Below are 15,588 nucleotides of genomic sequence, written 5' to 3' on the forward strand. Positions count from 1 at the left end.
AATCTATCTGGATGGTGTCCTACAAAACAGCAGATGTTCGTTCACTGTATCTTGGAATATGTGATAATAATAAACCAATATTAACAGAGATATAAAACATGGAAAAGAGATAAGGTGAAGTTGGCAGACTCACTAAAATATTTCACTGACCAAGTATTGGATGGTATCAGGAAGGGAAGTGGTACTGCATTAAAATTGTAATGCTACGAAGGGAGGAGGTACTAGAGGGAGTAAAGAATGAACACATTAAGTTGGAAGTGAGAAGCAGAAAGTGTATGATCATGCTACTAGTTGTATTTATTAGCCCTCAAAACAGCGAGAGAGACAGAGGAGCAAGAAAATCACAGAAATGAGCAAGAACTATAATGCGTTGATATTAGCTGACTTAATTACCTAAACCTTAAATTAGTTAATAATAAAGTAAAATGAAGGAAGGTATTTTTGATTGCATTTTCTTCACCCATTAGTAGGAAGGAGGGAAAGCTGGATCTGCTGCAGGGGAGAACAGAGATTGGGGGAAGGGAGTATTCATCATGTTGAAACTAATAGTACAGATGTACAAACAATAATCAGAAGTGAACTTCTAGGTGGAAAGAAGTAAATTCCAATACAATTTGAATTCTGACTGACAGTGGGCCAACGCCAGTTAAAATGGAAGCAAAATTTGACAGGAAAATTATGAAACAGGACAGTGGTTGATTTATGATGAAATCATAGATGATCTGCCAGAAATTGCAGCTCTATATTCCTATGGACCTTAGTTACCTTTTGTACTTTTGCTTATCAAGAACCTAACCACCTCTGCCTTAAAATATTCAAAGAATCTGTTTCATTGTTTTCTTTGAGAAAGAAAGATCTAGGAACTCACAACCCTCTGAGGAACACAAAATTGCCTCATGGATGAATTAGTTGGATAACCTCTTACTTTTAAACAGTGATTTCTGGCTCTAGTTTCTTCAGCATGATGAATTTCACCTTCTCTACATACATCCTGTCAAAATCTGTCAGAGTCTTGTCTGTTTCAATAAAACCCTCATTCACTATCCTTGATTCCAGTAGTACAAGTCTAGCTGATCCAACATTTCCTACCTACTCGAATATTAGTAAACCAATGAACTACTTCCAACTTATTTACATCCATTCTTCAGCAAGAGACCCAGCTGCTGGCATAGTAGCATCAGTGCCGGACGCTGGGATGAAAGATCCCAAGTTCGAATCCAGCCGGCTCCCCTACACGCTTTCCATCCATGCTGGGTTACGAGCTGGTGATCTCTTTGGAAGCTCACCCCGCAGAAGGCAATGGCAAACCACTGCAGCAACTTGCCTCGTAGGCGGTTCCTCACTACGTCAGTGAGGCGTGGAGGGAAATTGTCCACTAACCGGAGAAACACTGGACGCGATGTACCTTTCCTTTCCTTCAACAAGGAGACCAATGCTGTCCGAATAATGACTCAATAATACCCTATATGAATGAGGCATAACCTGCAAGAAACGATAATATTGTGCTAACTTTTCTTATTACTTGGTATACTTGCCTTTAATGAATCATATAGCAGGACACCTAAAACCAAAAGCATCTCAAAGCTCTGCAATCTCTCTCCACTTTTATACCTGCAGAAAGGGTATAAATATATCTGCTTCAAATTTCAGGGTTCGTCACTGACGGCAATTCTAAGCTGGTTGGATCTGCCCGCATTCGACAACTCAGAATAAAGAACAACAGTTGTCACATTCCAGCAAAGCTGAGGGGGTCTGTCAGGGAGTGTCATGCCCAGTATTCCTTGGATAATGAGGATATGTCTGCTTATGGTTGTCGCTGGAACAGGACAGCAGCTCAGAACTCCTCAGACCTGGACTACATCTGGCAATACCAAAGCCAAAGAGAACTGCGCAGCTATCCCATATGGGGAAAGCTTGCCATGTACAGAGGGGGCGGTTACATTGCAGAGCTGGGGGCAGATGCGCAGGAATCTCACAGGTAACCGAATACTTTGAATATCTAAGGTACTATCTATTTTACAAAGCCAACATGTTTATATCTCTGGAGAAGCAGTGCAATAATCTTAATGTTTCACTGTGTTTGAAAGATTCTATTGACTGTCTCCTGAAACAGAAGAAGACTTTAAAGATATTGAGTCCTTTCGAAGATTCAGTGGATTATAAGAAGAATCAGGAGAAGCCTGAGAAGGGTCGACAAAAGTTGTTTTGAAAATGCCATATGTTTCATCTATATTTGTGAATGATCAGATATGCTAAATGTTACTCTCAATGCAACACTTACTGCTGCCTCCAAGCACTCCAAGACTTTCAAGCTGCCAGGAAAGACAGGCTGCTCCCCTTGGAGTGGGAGTACGCTGGTCAAGTTAGTGGGGGAAGGGTACAATTGTAACACAATTTAGATGTTTATATCAGAGTACAGATGAACAACAAGGTTGGAGAGAGTGCAGATGATATGGCCCAGTATAGATAAGCCTTCGTGAAAAGTGCCAAAAACAAAGTGATTAGGATCCCCTCATCCCAAGTCATGTTGTATCATATCCCATTAATTACTCTTCCATATGGCCACTAGTTAGCAAAGAACAACATCAGAATGGTCTAATAATTTTTTTTAACTGGTGTTGAGGAAGCAATGCAAGTGTAGGCACTTGGGAAGTGCTCCACTCTTTTTCTTTTATTCTATTTGAACAGGTGTACGGCTAAAAACTGTATGAGTGCATGTCTCTTCCACTTAGACCTTATCGATATATTCCCATAATTTACATTAAGCTCCTCTAAGGTATACAAAGAACATACTTAACAATGGAACAACTTTATCAACAAAGCTTGGCAGTTGTGCTCTTGATCTCCTCTGGGATTCCAATTTCATGGCTCTTGCTATGTTCTCCTGACCATAATCTGTCTTCTCTGTATCACAGGAGTTCCCAACTTGAGGTCCATGGACCCCTTGGTTAATGGCAGCAGTCCACAGAATAAAAAAGATTGGGAATCCCTCATGTGTCAGAAGGTGTCCTGATACTATTCAGTCTGATTCCCCCCTGCTTACCAATTTGCCATCTTTATGTGACATTCATGTTAATTTGCTCCATAATGACCATTCTCTATTCAATGTATTGGATTTCCCAACAAAGTCAGAGCATAAAAGGTTTGGGGGCATTGCACTGATGTAGCCAGTAAGTAATGGTGCAATTTTCACTCTGTAACTAGCATGAATGCGGCTGGGTGTATTCCAGTCTGGTCTTCACTTCAAACCAACAGTCATCAGAAAACTGTAGGTGACATCCATTTATGCACCCTGTAATGAAGTTAGTAGCGGCTCCAGTATAGAATGGCAATCGTCATTTCTGGTTCTGAGATCACTATTTTCCTACACTTAGTGTTTCATAACAGCTATTTTAAAAAAAATATATAGTTAATTAATCAAAAAAGCCATTCTAAAATTGAGAGTTGAAGTAGGGTGAGAGGACAATGTGTGTGAGGAATGTGCTTCCTGTTGGGTCAGAAGGTTGGAAGATGGAATGAATTTAATGTATGAATTCTATTCATACATTGCAACACAACAATTTGATGGGCATTACATTGCCATTCACTTTGTACATTTTTTCTTCTGTTTAATTACCTGCTTGGAAACATTCCAGCTTCCCCTTCACCCAGGTGCTTTCAATAGTTTGACGAACCAGAGCCTCTCTGATCCAATTAACATAAGGTAATAGGTTGTAAGTTTGCACAGGTTTCAAATTTAGCCTGAAGGTTATGACATTTGGCATCAGTTTTTAAAAGTCAGCAAGATGGCCTTGCAAACCTTCTTGGCTACGACCATTGCTCTTTACAGCAGTGTGCCAGGAGGTTGTTCTAAGGGCCTGAGTTCAGTCTGGGAATGTCTGAGCATTAGTAAAGCCCATACTGCAGGTAACTCTCCACATCCCAGCCCCCAACCTGTTCTGTGGGCTAATAGAGTTGATAATGTCTTCTTATCTTGAGTGTGGAGATTGGGTGAGCTCCTCGATACAGCAGGAAGCAGTAAAGAGAGGGCTGCAGCAGCCAGAAGTGACCCTGAGGCTAGGAAGCCAAGAATGACCATGACCTTGATCTCCATGGGCATTGCAGTAATGAGTACAAGTGCATGGGATCACCAGAGGTCAGGCATTTGAGTAAGGACAAGGAATGGCACTTGCCTGTTGTCCTTTTGTAACATCATCTCAAAAAGCTTGCTTGTTGTGTGAATAAGTGAGAGCTGTCAATTTTTCAAAGCGGAAGTTGAAAATTACACTGGAGTTGAATTTTATGTACTGTGTTGCTACTAACAACGTTCTTGGTCATTTCTCACAGAAAGAAGGGCACAAAGGCAAATGAAAACATTTCTGATAAGACGGTCAAGTTTTCTAAATGGTTAATTGAGTATAGAAACATAGAAAACCTACAGCACAATACAGGCCCTTTGGCCCACAGAGTTGTGCTGAACATGTCCCTACGTTAGAAATTACTTACCTAAAGCTCTCTATTTTACTAAGCTCCACGTACCTGTCTAAAAGTATCTTAAAAGACCCTATCGTATCTGCCTCCACCACCATTGCCGGCAGCCCATTCCGCGCACTCACCACTCTCTGAGTAAAAAACTTACCCCTGACATCTCCTCTGTACCTACTCCCCAGCACCTTAAACCTGTGTCCTCTTGTGGCAACCATTTCAGCCCTGGGAAAAAGCTAAGGTAGAGCGTTCCTATGAAACCGTTCATAAGCCGAAATGGAGTAAAGTGAAGAAGCAATTGCCATTAATTTATATGGGAAAAATTTTTGAGCGTTCCCAGACCCAAATAATAACTTACCAAATCATACCAAATAACACATAAAACCTAAAATAACACTAATGTATAGTAAAAGCAGAATCGGAAAGTTAAGCCAAAACTGATTTGTAGAAAAAAATCGGCAAGCATGCGCACACAGGTGCCCGTGCAAAGCTTCATGGTCATGGTAGTCTTTCTCCGGGTAAACACAAGTGTCCCGTCTTTGACTGCTACCTTTGTCCCTTATTTGGGAGTGAGAAGGTTGGCAACCCTATCCATATTCTTCCGGTAGTGAGGCGACCAGAACTGAGCATAGTACTCCGTGTGGTCTGACCAGGGTCCTGCATAGCTGCAACATTACCTCTCGGCTCCTAAGTTCAATTCCATGATTGATGAAGGCCGATACACTGTACGCCTTCTTAACCACAGTATGCCAGCAAGAAAATGAATATAGGTTGTATATAGTGACATATATGTATTTTGTAAATAAATTTACTTTGAACTTTGAACTTTAATGCACCTAAAGTGAATGCAATATTTGCTTTCCACTGTTAGCATAATTTTCAATTATGGAGTGCCATTTTTTATGATATCATGTCAAGGAACTTCCAGGCTGTCATATTTTTGATCAGATGTTTAACCAAGGTTTGTGGATCACTTCAGCTGATTAGAAAATATATCCTGGCATCATCTTTAGAAGAATGGGGAGAGATCTTGGCAATGCCTTTCCCAAAATTGGTTCTGTCAATGAATTACTTGATTGGAAAGAGAGCAAAGGAAAAGAACTGTTGTTCTAGAATCTAGCAAAAACTTGATGGACTACAAGGCCTCCTTCCAATAATTCTAAACATCAAATTTTAAGGCACACAGGAAGTTTCATAAGCAAAATTCTGCACACATTGGGGATTTTTTTATTTTATTTGAGTATTTTCCATTTTGTTATCTCACTTGGGACAATATTTTGCACAGACTTTCTGTATTGGGTGCTTTTTCCTGATTCTTAGTTCTCAGTTTACTTCTCAGTTCTAAAGAAAAGCATTGTTCTTTGCATTCTCTCCCATTATGGTGGTTAACTAATTTCCCAGTTGACTAAACTTTGCAAAGCAATGTAAATTATTGTATATTTTCTCCTCTTTTTTTTCTAACTCTACTGCATCTCATTTATCAGTTCCAGCAAAAATTACAGAGCAAGATGTTGATCTGTGAGCTTTCTCTGGTTAACCAATATCCCAATTGACAAACATTTGTAAAGTAATCTGAATTATTGATGTCAGAGCTTTTAACAATATCATCACATATTCAATAATATATTACATTCTTCTTTAATCCACAGAGTTCTTCAATACCTCTTTGAAAACAGCTGGTTGGACACCTACACGAGAGTCATCTTTGTAGAATTCACAGTCTATAATGCAAATGTGAATCTTTTCTGTATTGCCACATTAATATTAGAAAGTAATGCTATAGGTAAGAATAGATATTGTACTTGGCATTATTAATATCCACAGCATATTGGTACCTGGACTGTCAAGTATATCGCAAAACTTTTTCAGATAATTCTACAGTATAAATGGGGTGTAAAAACCAAGTACCTCCAGTTGCATTTTTTGATTTGGCCCAAATCACAAAGAAAAGAAAACTGTTCCAGTAATTATACCAGTGTATAAAATTAGAAAATTGCACTATAGGTCAGGCAACATGTACGGTGAGAGAAACAGTTAGTGCTTCAGATTTATAGCATGGTGTCATAACTGAGAAAAAATTCTTAGAAGTAGAATCAGAATCAGAAATATTTTAGGAAATGCTGGAAGATCACAGCAGCTGAAACAGGATCTATCTAAGGAAGAGCCGTTAATTTAAATTGAAGACCCTTCATCAGAGCATCCTGAGTTGTGATGTAGGGTCTCAGTCAGATCGAGAACATTAAATGTTTGTTTTTCTGCAGATGCTGTCTGACTTAAGTTCGTCTAGCATCTTCTGTTTTTATTTCAGATTTCCAGCAACTGCAGTCTTTTCTGGATTTTAATTTTTTTTAGAAATAAGCAAATCAGCAAGGAAGGGATGAGATCTGTCACAGGACGGGGAACATTAAATATGAAAAGCTGGAATGGTTCAAGGTAAAAGCGGGGATGGGAGAGACAATGGAGCATGTAAAGCCACAAAAGATGGGCTCAGAAAAGGTGTATGTGTAAATACCAGAATCAATACGTCTGTAGCCATGTAGAGAAATGTTAGTAGTGATTATGGTGGTCTAAAATTGTGGAATGTGCTATTTGTAATGATGGAAACCGCTTAATCAAGAAGAGAAGCAACCAGTAGGCCATGCCCTGAGCTTAATTATAACAGCATGGGATGTGACATCAGAGAGGTCAGAGGAAAATTAAAATCTGCGAAAAAGTGATTTGTAGTGGAGGTTTGATTCCCCCCAATAAATAAAGAGGCTCAAATACCCATGTTTAACACAGTAAATCTCTAAGATAAGCAGCTCAGCTAGCAAGCCTCTAGTAGCAGCAATGACACATATCTTTGTTGGTATGGAGGTCTTTCATCAAAGGATGATGCACAGAGATCGTTCTACAATTCTTCTGCTAAAATTCAGGAAAGTTGGTAGAATACAATAAAAATTAAGGTCTACAGATAATGAACACAGAGCTGAACTCTACTGAAATATGGCTTTTGTGTTTTCTATTCTGTGTTTTTGATCGAGGTTTTTGTTGCCATATGAGCAATTTATTTTTGTGCGGGGGTGGGGCCGGACTTTGATGTTTGATGTTTTTCTCTGAACGGATTGGTTCCGGGGTTCTTCTGTGTACCGTGACTGTCTGAGGGGAAGATGAATTTCAGGATTGTGTACTGCATTCATACTTCGACAATAAATGGACTTTGAACTTTGAACTTTAACTTTAGTAATAATGCAGTTGTAGTGTTTAAAATTGAATAATTTAGAGCCAGAGAGATGCTGTCCACTCTGGCAATCTATGCGATAACTTTAAACTGTAACAGAGTGGAAATTACTAATAGAGGTTTTCACTCTGTCAGAGGAATCTGCGCGTGTTAGGCAAGAAATATTTAATATGGATGAATGCAGCATGATACATTTGAGTAGGATCAAAGTTAAATATATTAATGCAGAACGTTTGAAGCAAAGGGAGGATTTCACAATGGTTTGAGCTGTAACGGATGCAACTCGGAGCAAGGCCAGGATAGTGTTCATTGAATTACGCAATATAAAATAAATGCAGTGCCTCTCAGTAGGTATTAGTTGTGCTCAGTTAAAATACTACTTCCTGTTTTGGATCCCTCAGATAGAAACATAGAAACATAGAAAATAGGTGCAGGAGTAGGCCATTCGGCCCTTTGAGCCTGCACCGCCATTTATTATGATCATGGCTGATCATCCAACTCAGAACCCCGCCCCAGCCTTCCCTCCATACCCCCTGATCCCCGTAGCCACAAGGGCCATATCTAACTCCCTCTTAAATATAGCCAATGTACTGGCCTCAACTGCTTCCTGTGGCAGAGAATTCCACAGATTCACCACTCTCTGAGTGAAGAAGTATTAATGGATCATTTATGAAATATCTTAGCAAACCACATAAACTTCAAGTACATCAGTATATTTTTGAGAGGCAAAAGCTCAAACACTTTTTTTGAGGTCCATCAAATATTGAAAGGACTAACTTCCTTTTAAATTGACCAGTTATTTGGATTAAACAGGTTGGAGAAACCTAGGGTTAACTTTATAATTCATGCAATGACAGAAGGAAATTGAATGTTAGTCCAAATATTATTCTCCCAAGGAAAAATGGGCTCAATGAAAAATTGGAACCACGCACACAGAATGCTGGAGGAGCACAAAATTCAGGATGAAGGGTCTTGGCCCAAAACGTCAACTGTTTATTTCCCTCCATTGATGCTGACTGACTTGCTGAGTTCCTCCAACAGTTTGTTCTGCTCAAGATTTCCAGCATCTGCAGAATGTCTTGTGCCCATGAAAAGGCTGTCAGCTCGTGTGAAACATGATTCAGTATATACTTTCCGTATGGCTGTATCTGAGTTAGGGACTTGCACAAATACAATAACAAAGTTCCAAGAATGATAAGTGAAGTTTTCATTGGGTCATTTGGACAGCAGAATGGCATAGCTGCCAAAACTGCTGGTGGCCCTCGTCCAATCCTGACCTCTCTGCAGAGTTTGCAGGTTATCCCCCTGACTGCAAGGGCCACAATGAAGAAGTGAGAGGGAAGAGTAGGACAGAGGCTGGAAAGTGGTAGGTGGAACCAGGTCAGATGGGAGGATGATGGGCAGGTGGAGCCAGGTGGGGGAAGATGAGGATGATATTGCCGGATGTTAAATGGAAACAGCTAACGAAACAAATAGGTAGATGGAGATGGGTGACAGCAGGGGAGGGGTAAGGTACAGACAGACATTGGAGATTGCTAAATGGAAATGAAAACAAAGAAGTGGGGATGGAGCTAGGAAGGGGAGCAGGTGAAATAGTTAGGGCAGGCAAAGGAAGAAGAAACCTGTAGAATAGGTGTATAGGTGATGGGCAGAGGGAAGCAGGTTGGGCGTGAAGTAATGGGTGGGGAGAGAGATGGGATGGAAAAGCTGATCAAAGAGGAGAGCACCTAGGTTGAATGACAGGAGTGGAAATGGAACAATGTGCGTGTGATTTACCTGAAAATTGAAAATTCATTGTTCATACTGTTAGGCTGTAGGATGCTTCAATTGAAATATGATCTTCTAGTTTGTATTTTGCCTCATTGTGGCAGAGGCAAAGGCCGAAGACAGACAGGTCAATGTAGGAATGGTGAGGGCATTTGAAATGCCATGCAACTTGTCACAGGCTAGAACTTTCAAAATGCAAGAAATTTCTGAAAATATTATAGCACTGTGATGGAATGTGGTTTAAAGATGGGCATAAGATCAACAGGTCTGCAGGATTTTGCATTCATTTAGATTACTATTGTCCATGAAGAGTGGAGAAGTTTCTTTAACTCTGTGTGATATATGAAGGATTACCACTTCAGCATTGTAAATGAAGAAGAGGAGAATATTTAATTGCACCTCTCTATCCCTGACACCTGGGATATACTACCACCTTGAAATATTGGTCAGGTTGCCTTGTTTTTTGTTGGCTTGGGGATATTTGGAAATGCTGGAGGCAACAGTAACAAATTGGTTACCAAACGTTTTACACTACTTGAATCAGAATCAGAATCCGGACCAGGTTTATTATCATTTGCTTATATGATGTGAAATTTGTTTTCTGACAGCCATCGTGCAAAGACATAAAAATTACTAGAAACTACAAAATAAATAGTGCAAAAAAAGGAATAATGAGGTAGTGTTCATGGACTATTCAGATATCCTATAGCAGAGGAGAAGAAGCTGTTCTGAATCAATGAATGTGAGTCTTTGGGCTCCTGTACCATTTCCCCAATGGTAGTAACAAGACGAGGGCATGTCCTGGATGGTAAGGGTCCTTGATGATGGATGGTGAGGGTCCTTAATGATGGATGCTGCCTTCTTGAGACACCAGCCTTTGAAGATGTCCTCAGTAGTGAGAACAGTTTTACCTGTGATGGAGTTGGCTGAACCTACAACCTTTTGCAGCTTCTTTTAATCCTGCACATTGGAGCCTCCACACCAGGTCCATACCAGGCTTAATGCAACCCGGCAGAATGCTCCCTGTCCTACTTCTATAGAAATTTGCAGGAGTCTTCTGTGAGAAACCAAATCCCCTAAACTCCAAGTGGAATAGAGTTGCTGGTGTGCTTTCTTCAAGATTGAATCAATGTGTTGGGCCCAGAGTCAATCCTCAGATGCTGGCACCCAGACAGAGTCTTGAAGGTGCTCTCCCTTTCAATGGTTGACCTCTCAGTGAGGACTGGTGTGTCTACTCCCAACTTCCCCTTCTGGAAGTCCACAAGCAATGCCTTGGTCTTGCTGACATTGAGTGTGTGGTTGTTGTTGGAAAATCACTCAGTCAGCTGATCTGTTTCACTCCTGTACTCTTCCTCTGCACCATCTGAAAAGTTGTTCTGCAACATTGCCTGAGGGAAGAAATTGCAGCAAATAGTTTGGCCTTTTCTCGCTGAATGTCCAAATGCAACCTCAACATGAAACTAATTTGATTTGAATGAATATTCTATTTTTAATCTGTCTCTAAATGGTCAGGTGAAAGGACTGGATTTGGCCTGTCACAAACAAGAGAAAATCTGCAGATGCTGGAAATCCAAGCAACACCCACAAAATGCTGGAGGAACTCAGCAGGCCAGGCAGCATCTGTGGAAAAGAGTAAACAGTCGACATTTCGGACCAGACTGCACTGGCAGGACTGTTGTAGCATTTACTGATAGCGGAGTCAGGGAGCTTACACCCAGCATTAATTAAATGGCCATTGACATACTTTACTGGTATTAGCAAGACATGATAACCTCTAGATTTTGGAGAGGATTGTGGGGGGGAAGGGGCTGTCTTGATGTTTAGCAGAGGTGCATGACCATTGGTGAAATTCTTAAACTAGTTGTTGGAGATGGAGCCTTATTTCTTGAGCTTTCTTGCAAAGCTTATTTAAAAATAATACATTTTCTGTTAAATAATGTACTGATGTCTATTTGCAGGGGCCTTCTTTACACGTGCTGATATTCAGAGTATCCGTCTCTACCAGTACACTGACGGGCTGCACATTTTTGTTGTTGCTGCTGAAGTGGCTTACTTCCTTTTCCTCATCTATTACATGGCGATTCAGGTAAGTCTATGACAGGTGAGCATTATGAGCAACTGTAAAGTAACTGATATACCACCAGCATTAAGAGATACTAGAGAAACAAGCCATCTCGAGGTAAGGATTGTTTGTCAGTCTTCGTCTGTTTATATATACGGCAGTTTTGTTTTTGTAAATTCTATTGTATTACTTTTTTTCCTGTGAATGCCTAAAAGAGAATGAATCTCAGGGTAGATTCAGAATCAGAATCAGGTTTATTATCACCGGCATGTGACGTGAAATTTGTTAACAAGAGCAGCAGTTCAATGCAATACATAATCTAGCAGAGAGGGAGAGAGAGAGAAATAATAAATAAAATAATAATAAACAAGCAAGTAAATCAATTACATATATTGAATAGATTATTTAAAAATGTGCAAAAACAGAAATACTGTATATTAAAATACTGTATATTATCAAAGTGTGTATATATATATGGTAACATGTACATACATTCGGAATAAACTTACTTTGAGCTTTGGAAAGATTTTGTATAAATTCAATCACAAACTCAAGGCTTCATGACGATTTGTGATGATACGCAAGAAGTGAAGTTTAAGAGGCATTCATGTTGTTATCTGCCATGTTTTTACACTCTCTTGACTATGAAGGAGCATCAGAAATGAAAGCAGAAGGAATGACTAAGTGATTGAGTTTAAAAAGTTGTCATTCAGTTCACAGTACCTGAGCTAGCTCTTTGGCACATACAGGTAATTAAAATAAATGCTCTTTTTAATTAAATATTATCATTTCCAAACATTTATCCAATTCTCTTTTGAATGTTAGGATATTAATCTGCCTTATATTGTAACTTTCAGGTACAGCATTCCAGAAGCAATGGAACAAAAATGTTCCATAGTGTCTCGAACAAAACCAAAAAATGTGAACCTTCGTGTGAACTCCATTTCTTTTGTCAATCACCTTAAGACTGTATCTCCTGCCTACCGGTCATTCAGTCACTCAAAAAAACAGCCTCTTCTTGATTGCTCTGCTCAAGCCATTTAAGTCTTCTAAATGTCCCTCGAGAATTTGTATTCCTCTGAATATGAGCTTATGCTCACAAATGAATCTTTTCACTCCATCATTTGTGAATCTGCATTCAGTCACAGAGGGCCTAAACCTTAAGATAATCTTCTTAAACATCTAAATCCTGCTATCTCTCTGTTCTCATATGAGACAATTCTGTTTAATATAAACTGCTAGAGGAAATCAGCAGATCAAGCATTATCTGTGGAAGCATTCTGGAGGAATGGTTGACATTTTTTGCTGTGACCCTACATCAGGTCTTTGAGTTCCCCCAGTGGTTTGTTGTTTGCTCCAGATACTAGCAACTGTCGTCTCTTGTGACTTCTTAAAATATACCTATTGGACAAGGTTTTATTATCTGCCCCATTATCTCCTATGTGGCATAGAGCCAACCTGACATTGCTCCTGCATTTTTCCTTACTATATTGATAGAACAATTTGTTTTTGAACCAAAAATCCTCTTAGCTTTAAGTGCTCTGAAGAAGAACTACCTCATCTTCTCCAATTTCTACATTTAATTATTGCAGTGGCTGCCAATACTGCTGGTGCATCCACTTTAATAAAAAACTGACTTTTTTTTTGTTTGTGGAACGCCTGGCAGAACGAGATTTTCCACTCAAGATTTGGATAACAGGCAAGAGGGCGAACAATTGTCTAGTGTCGGGACTCTTAATCTATTACCGACAACATCCTGAAAGGGTTCCTCCTTTCCTGCAAACTGTTGTATATTTTTGTTTCTTTTCAATATCATTCCCATTCCACTGGTACACAAAACACTCCTCCACATATAGATTGAGGTCAGGGTGTCACAGCTTGAGTTCTCCACTGTCCATACATGAAGGTTCGCTGGAGACAAACTTATACCATGTTTTATTTCCTTACAGGTTCTCACTGAATTTCCAGCATTTTCTAATTTATTATCAGATTTTATACATAGGTAAATCTGTTGTGCATTATATATTTTCTGATTCTCCCAGGGCAAACAATTGAAAGAACAGAAATGGAAATACTTCCAAAGCAAATGGAACCTTCTAGAGACAGCCATTATAATGATCAGCTGGAGCGCACTTTCTATATTCATAAAGAGAACACTTCTAGGAAAGCGAGACATTGAATATTATCATGGTCACAGAACAGGGTAGGTCCTTGCTTATCATTTATAATGTTTTAAGAGCAGGGCCTTAGTTCTTGTGTAACACACGCAAAATGCAGGAAGAACTCAGCAGGTCAGGCAGCATCTTTTGGGCCAAAACGTCAACTGTTTATTCCTATCCATAGATGCTGCCTGACCTGCTGAGTTCCTTCAGCATTTTGTGTATTACTCTACAAAATCTCTTGTGTGCATCGTTGATTCTCGTTTTACAGTGCATTCTTGAATTCCAAGTTTTGACTGTTGACTGTCCAGAATAATAATGCCTTGTGGATATTAATATAGATGAAGAATGTGAATTGACAGTAAAAAGTTATAGTAGCTAAACATAGATATACTGCATTATAAAAACAATAGCTGCTACTGAGGAATATCAAGACTGCAAAATAACCTTGCCATATGGAGTGTGACTCACTTTGGCTTCTAAACATAGCTGGATGACAAATATGTTCCATCATGTGTGCATATAGTTCCTTCAACCTGCTACTCTATGGAGTTTGCTGCACTTTCTTGCTATGGTGTTTATAAATCAAATTTCCTATTCTTCCTACTGCATTATATTACTTTCATCAACTTTCTCTTAAAACCTACTTTATTTCCTATTATGTTAGCATTATGCCATGTAATTATTGATTTCCTTGCCAAAGGTGACATTGAGTGAAACAAACGTCAGGGAGCAGAAATTTCCTGTCCTGGTGGCAAATAAAACTATTTGCTCAGCAAGAGAACGGCAGCAAAAGTCTCATCAACATCAGAAAACCATAATAAGTCTGAACTCATTTTCCCAAAACTGTTACTGAACAGATGAAATTTGTCTGCAAGGCATTCACATTTACTTGCATTGTACCTAAGTTTATACCTAATTTCCAATCTACTGTGTTTGTTACAGGTTTGTAAGTTTCTATGAGACTGCTATGGCGGATGCAATAATGGGATATTTAATTGCCTTCCTGGTTCTCCTTGCAACAATAAAACTATGGCATCTGCTACGCCTTAACCCCAAGCTCAATATGATTACATCTACATTAAGAAGGGCATGGGGAGACATCTCAGGATTCCTTACTGTTATTCTGATCATGTTCCTGGCCTATTCTATCGCGGTAAGAAGATGTATTCCAGCAAGAATAATACAAAGTATTTCATTAGTTCATTGTTACTTAGGTTTACTAATCACAATTTATCCTCCATTTGTTCTTTGGAAATATGTAGCTCATAACCACAGATCAAGTTCAGCATATTTGGAGCTGACAAGTGAACATTAGAATTTCTGGGATTGTAGATGATTTTGGATAAGTAATTTTCTTAGATATATATTAAATTAAATCTGTTTTGAATGTATTGTCCATTAATTTCCATTCATGTAGCCACTGCCCTTATCATCTGGAGTTTGTTTTTGCTGGTTTTCCACCTTTCAGCGTCACCTGCTAGAAAAGCGGGAGTATCTAGGACTTGGAGTCAGGAAAAGATTCCAGAGCACCAGTCATACCACCCCTTGTAGGTTGTACCACTTTGAAAAAAGATTTAAAAAGCTGCACAAGCTATTGGAATCATGCCAACAGCCAACAGAAATCATTCAACAGCTAACCCACATATGGTTGATAATCCCTTTAAAAAGTACTCACATTAGAGTTCTTCTAGGAGTTCAGCTCTGCAAGTCAAAAGGAGGACTTTACTTGGAGTGCTGGATTTCAGTATAAGACCACAAGAATATGGTGGCATTGGCTCTAGTATTTTGTTAGATGTATACCACCTATGCAGTATACTTATGGGTGAGGTGTTTTCTCTCTCTCTCTGCGCCTCTCTTTTTATTTCTCTGTCTTTCTTTCTCTTCCTCTCTCTTTCTTTTTATTTCTCGCTCAT

At 39.4% G+C, this 15,588-nt stretch overlaps 1 protein-coding gene across 1 annotated transcript in view; it reads left to right on the forward strand.

Annotated features, from left to right (window-relative positions):
* Positions 1–15,588, forward strand: part of pkd1l2a (polycystic kidney disease 1 like 2a) — a 94,753-nt gene that overhangs the window by 70,428 nt on the left and 8,737 nt on the right. Inside the window, exons 31-35 of the mRNA XM_072279072.1 lie at positions 1,651–1,978; positions 6,114–6,247; positions 11,410–11,537; positions 13,556–13,716; positions 14,618–14,828. Of these exons, the coding sequence (XP_072135173.1) occupies positions 1,651–1,978; positions 6,114–6,247; positions 11,410–11,537; positions 13,556–13,716; positions 14,618–14,828 (962 nt within the window). The remainder of the gene's footprint in view (positions 1–1,650; positions 1,979–6,113; positions 6,248–11,409; positions 11,538–13,555; positions 13,717–14,617; positions 14,829–15,588) is intronic.

The sequence above is a fragment of the Mobula birostris genome, chromosome 15 (assembly GCF_030028105.1).
Source record: "Mobula birostris isolate sMobBir1 chromosome 15, sMobBir1.hap1, whole genome shotgun sequence".
In the NCBI taxonomy this organism is placed as follows: Eukaryota; Metazoa; Chordata; class Chondrichthyes; order Myliobatiformes; family Myliobatidae; genus Mobula; species Mobula birostris.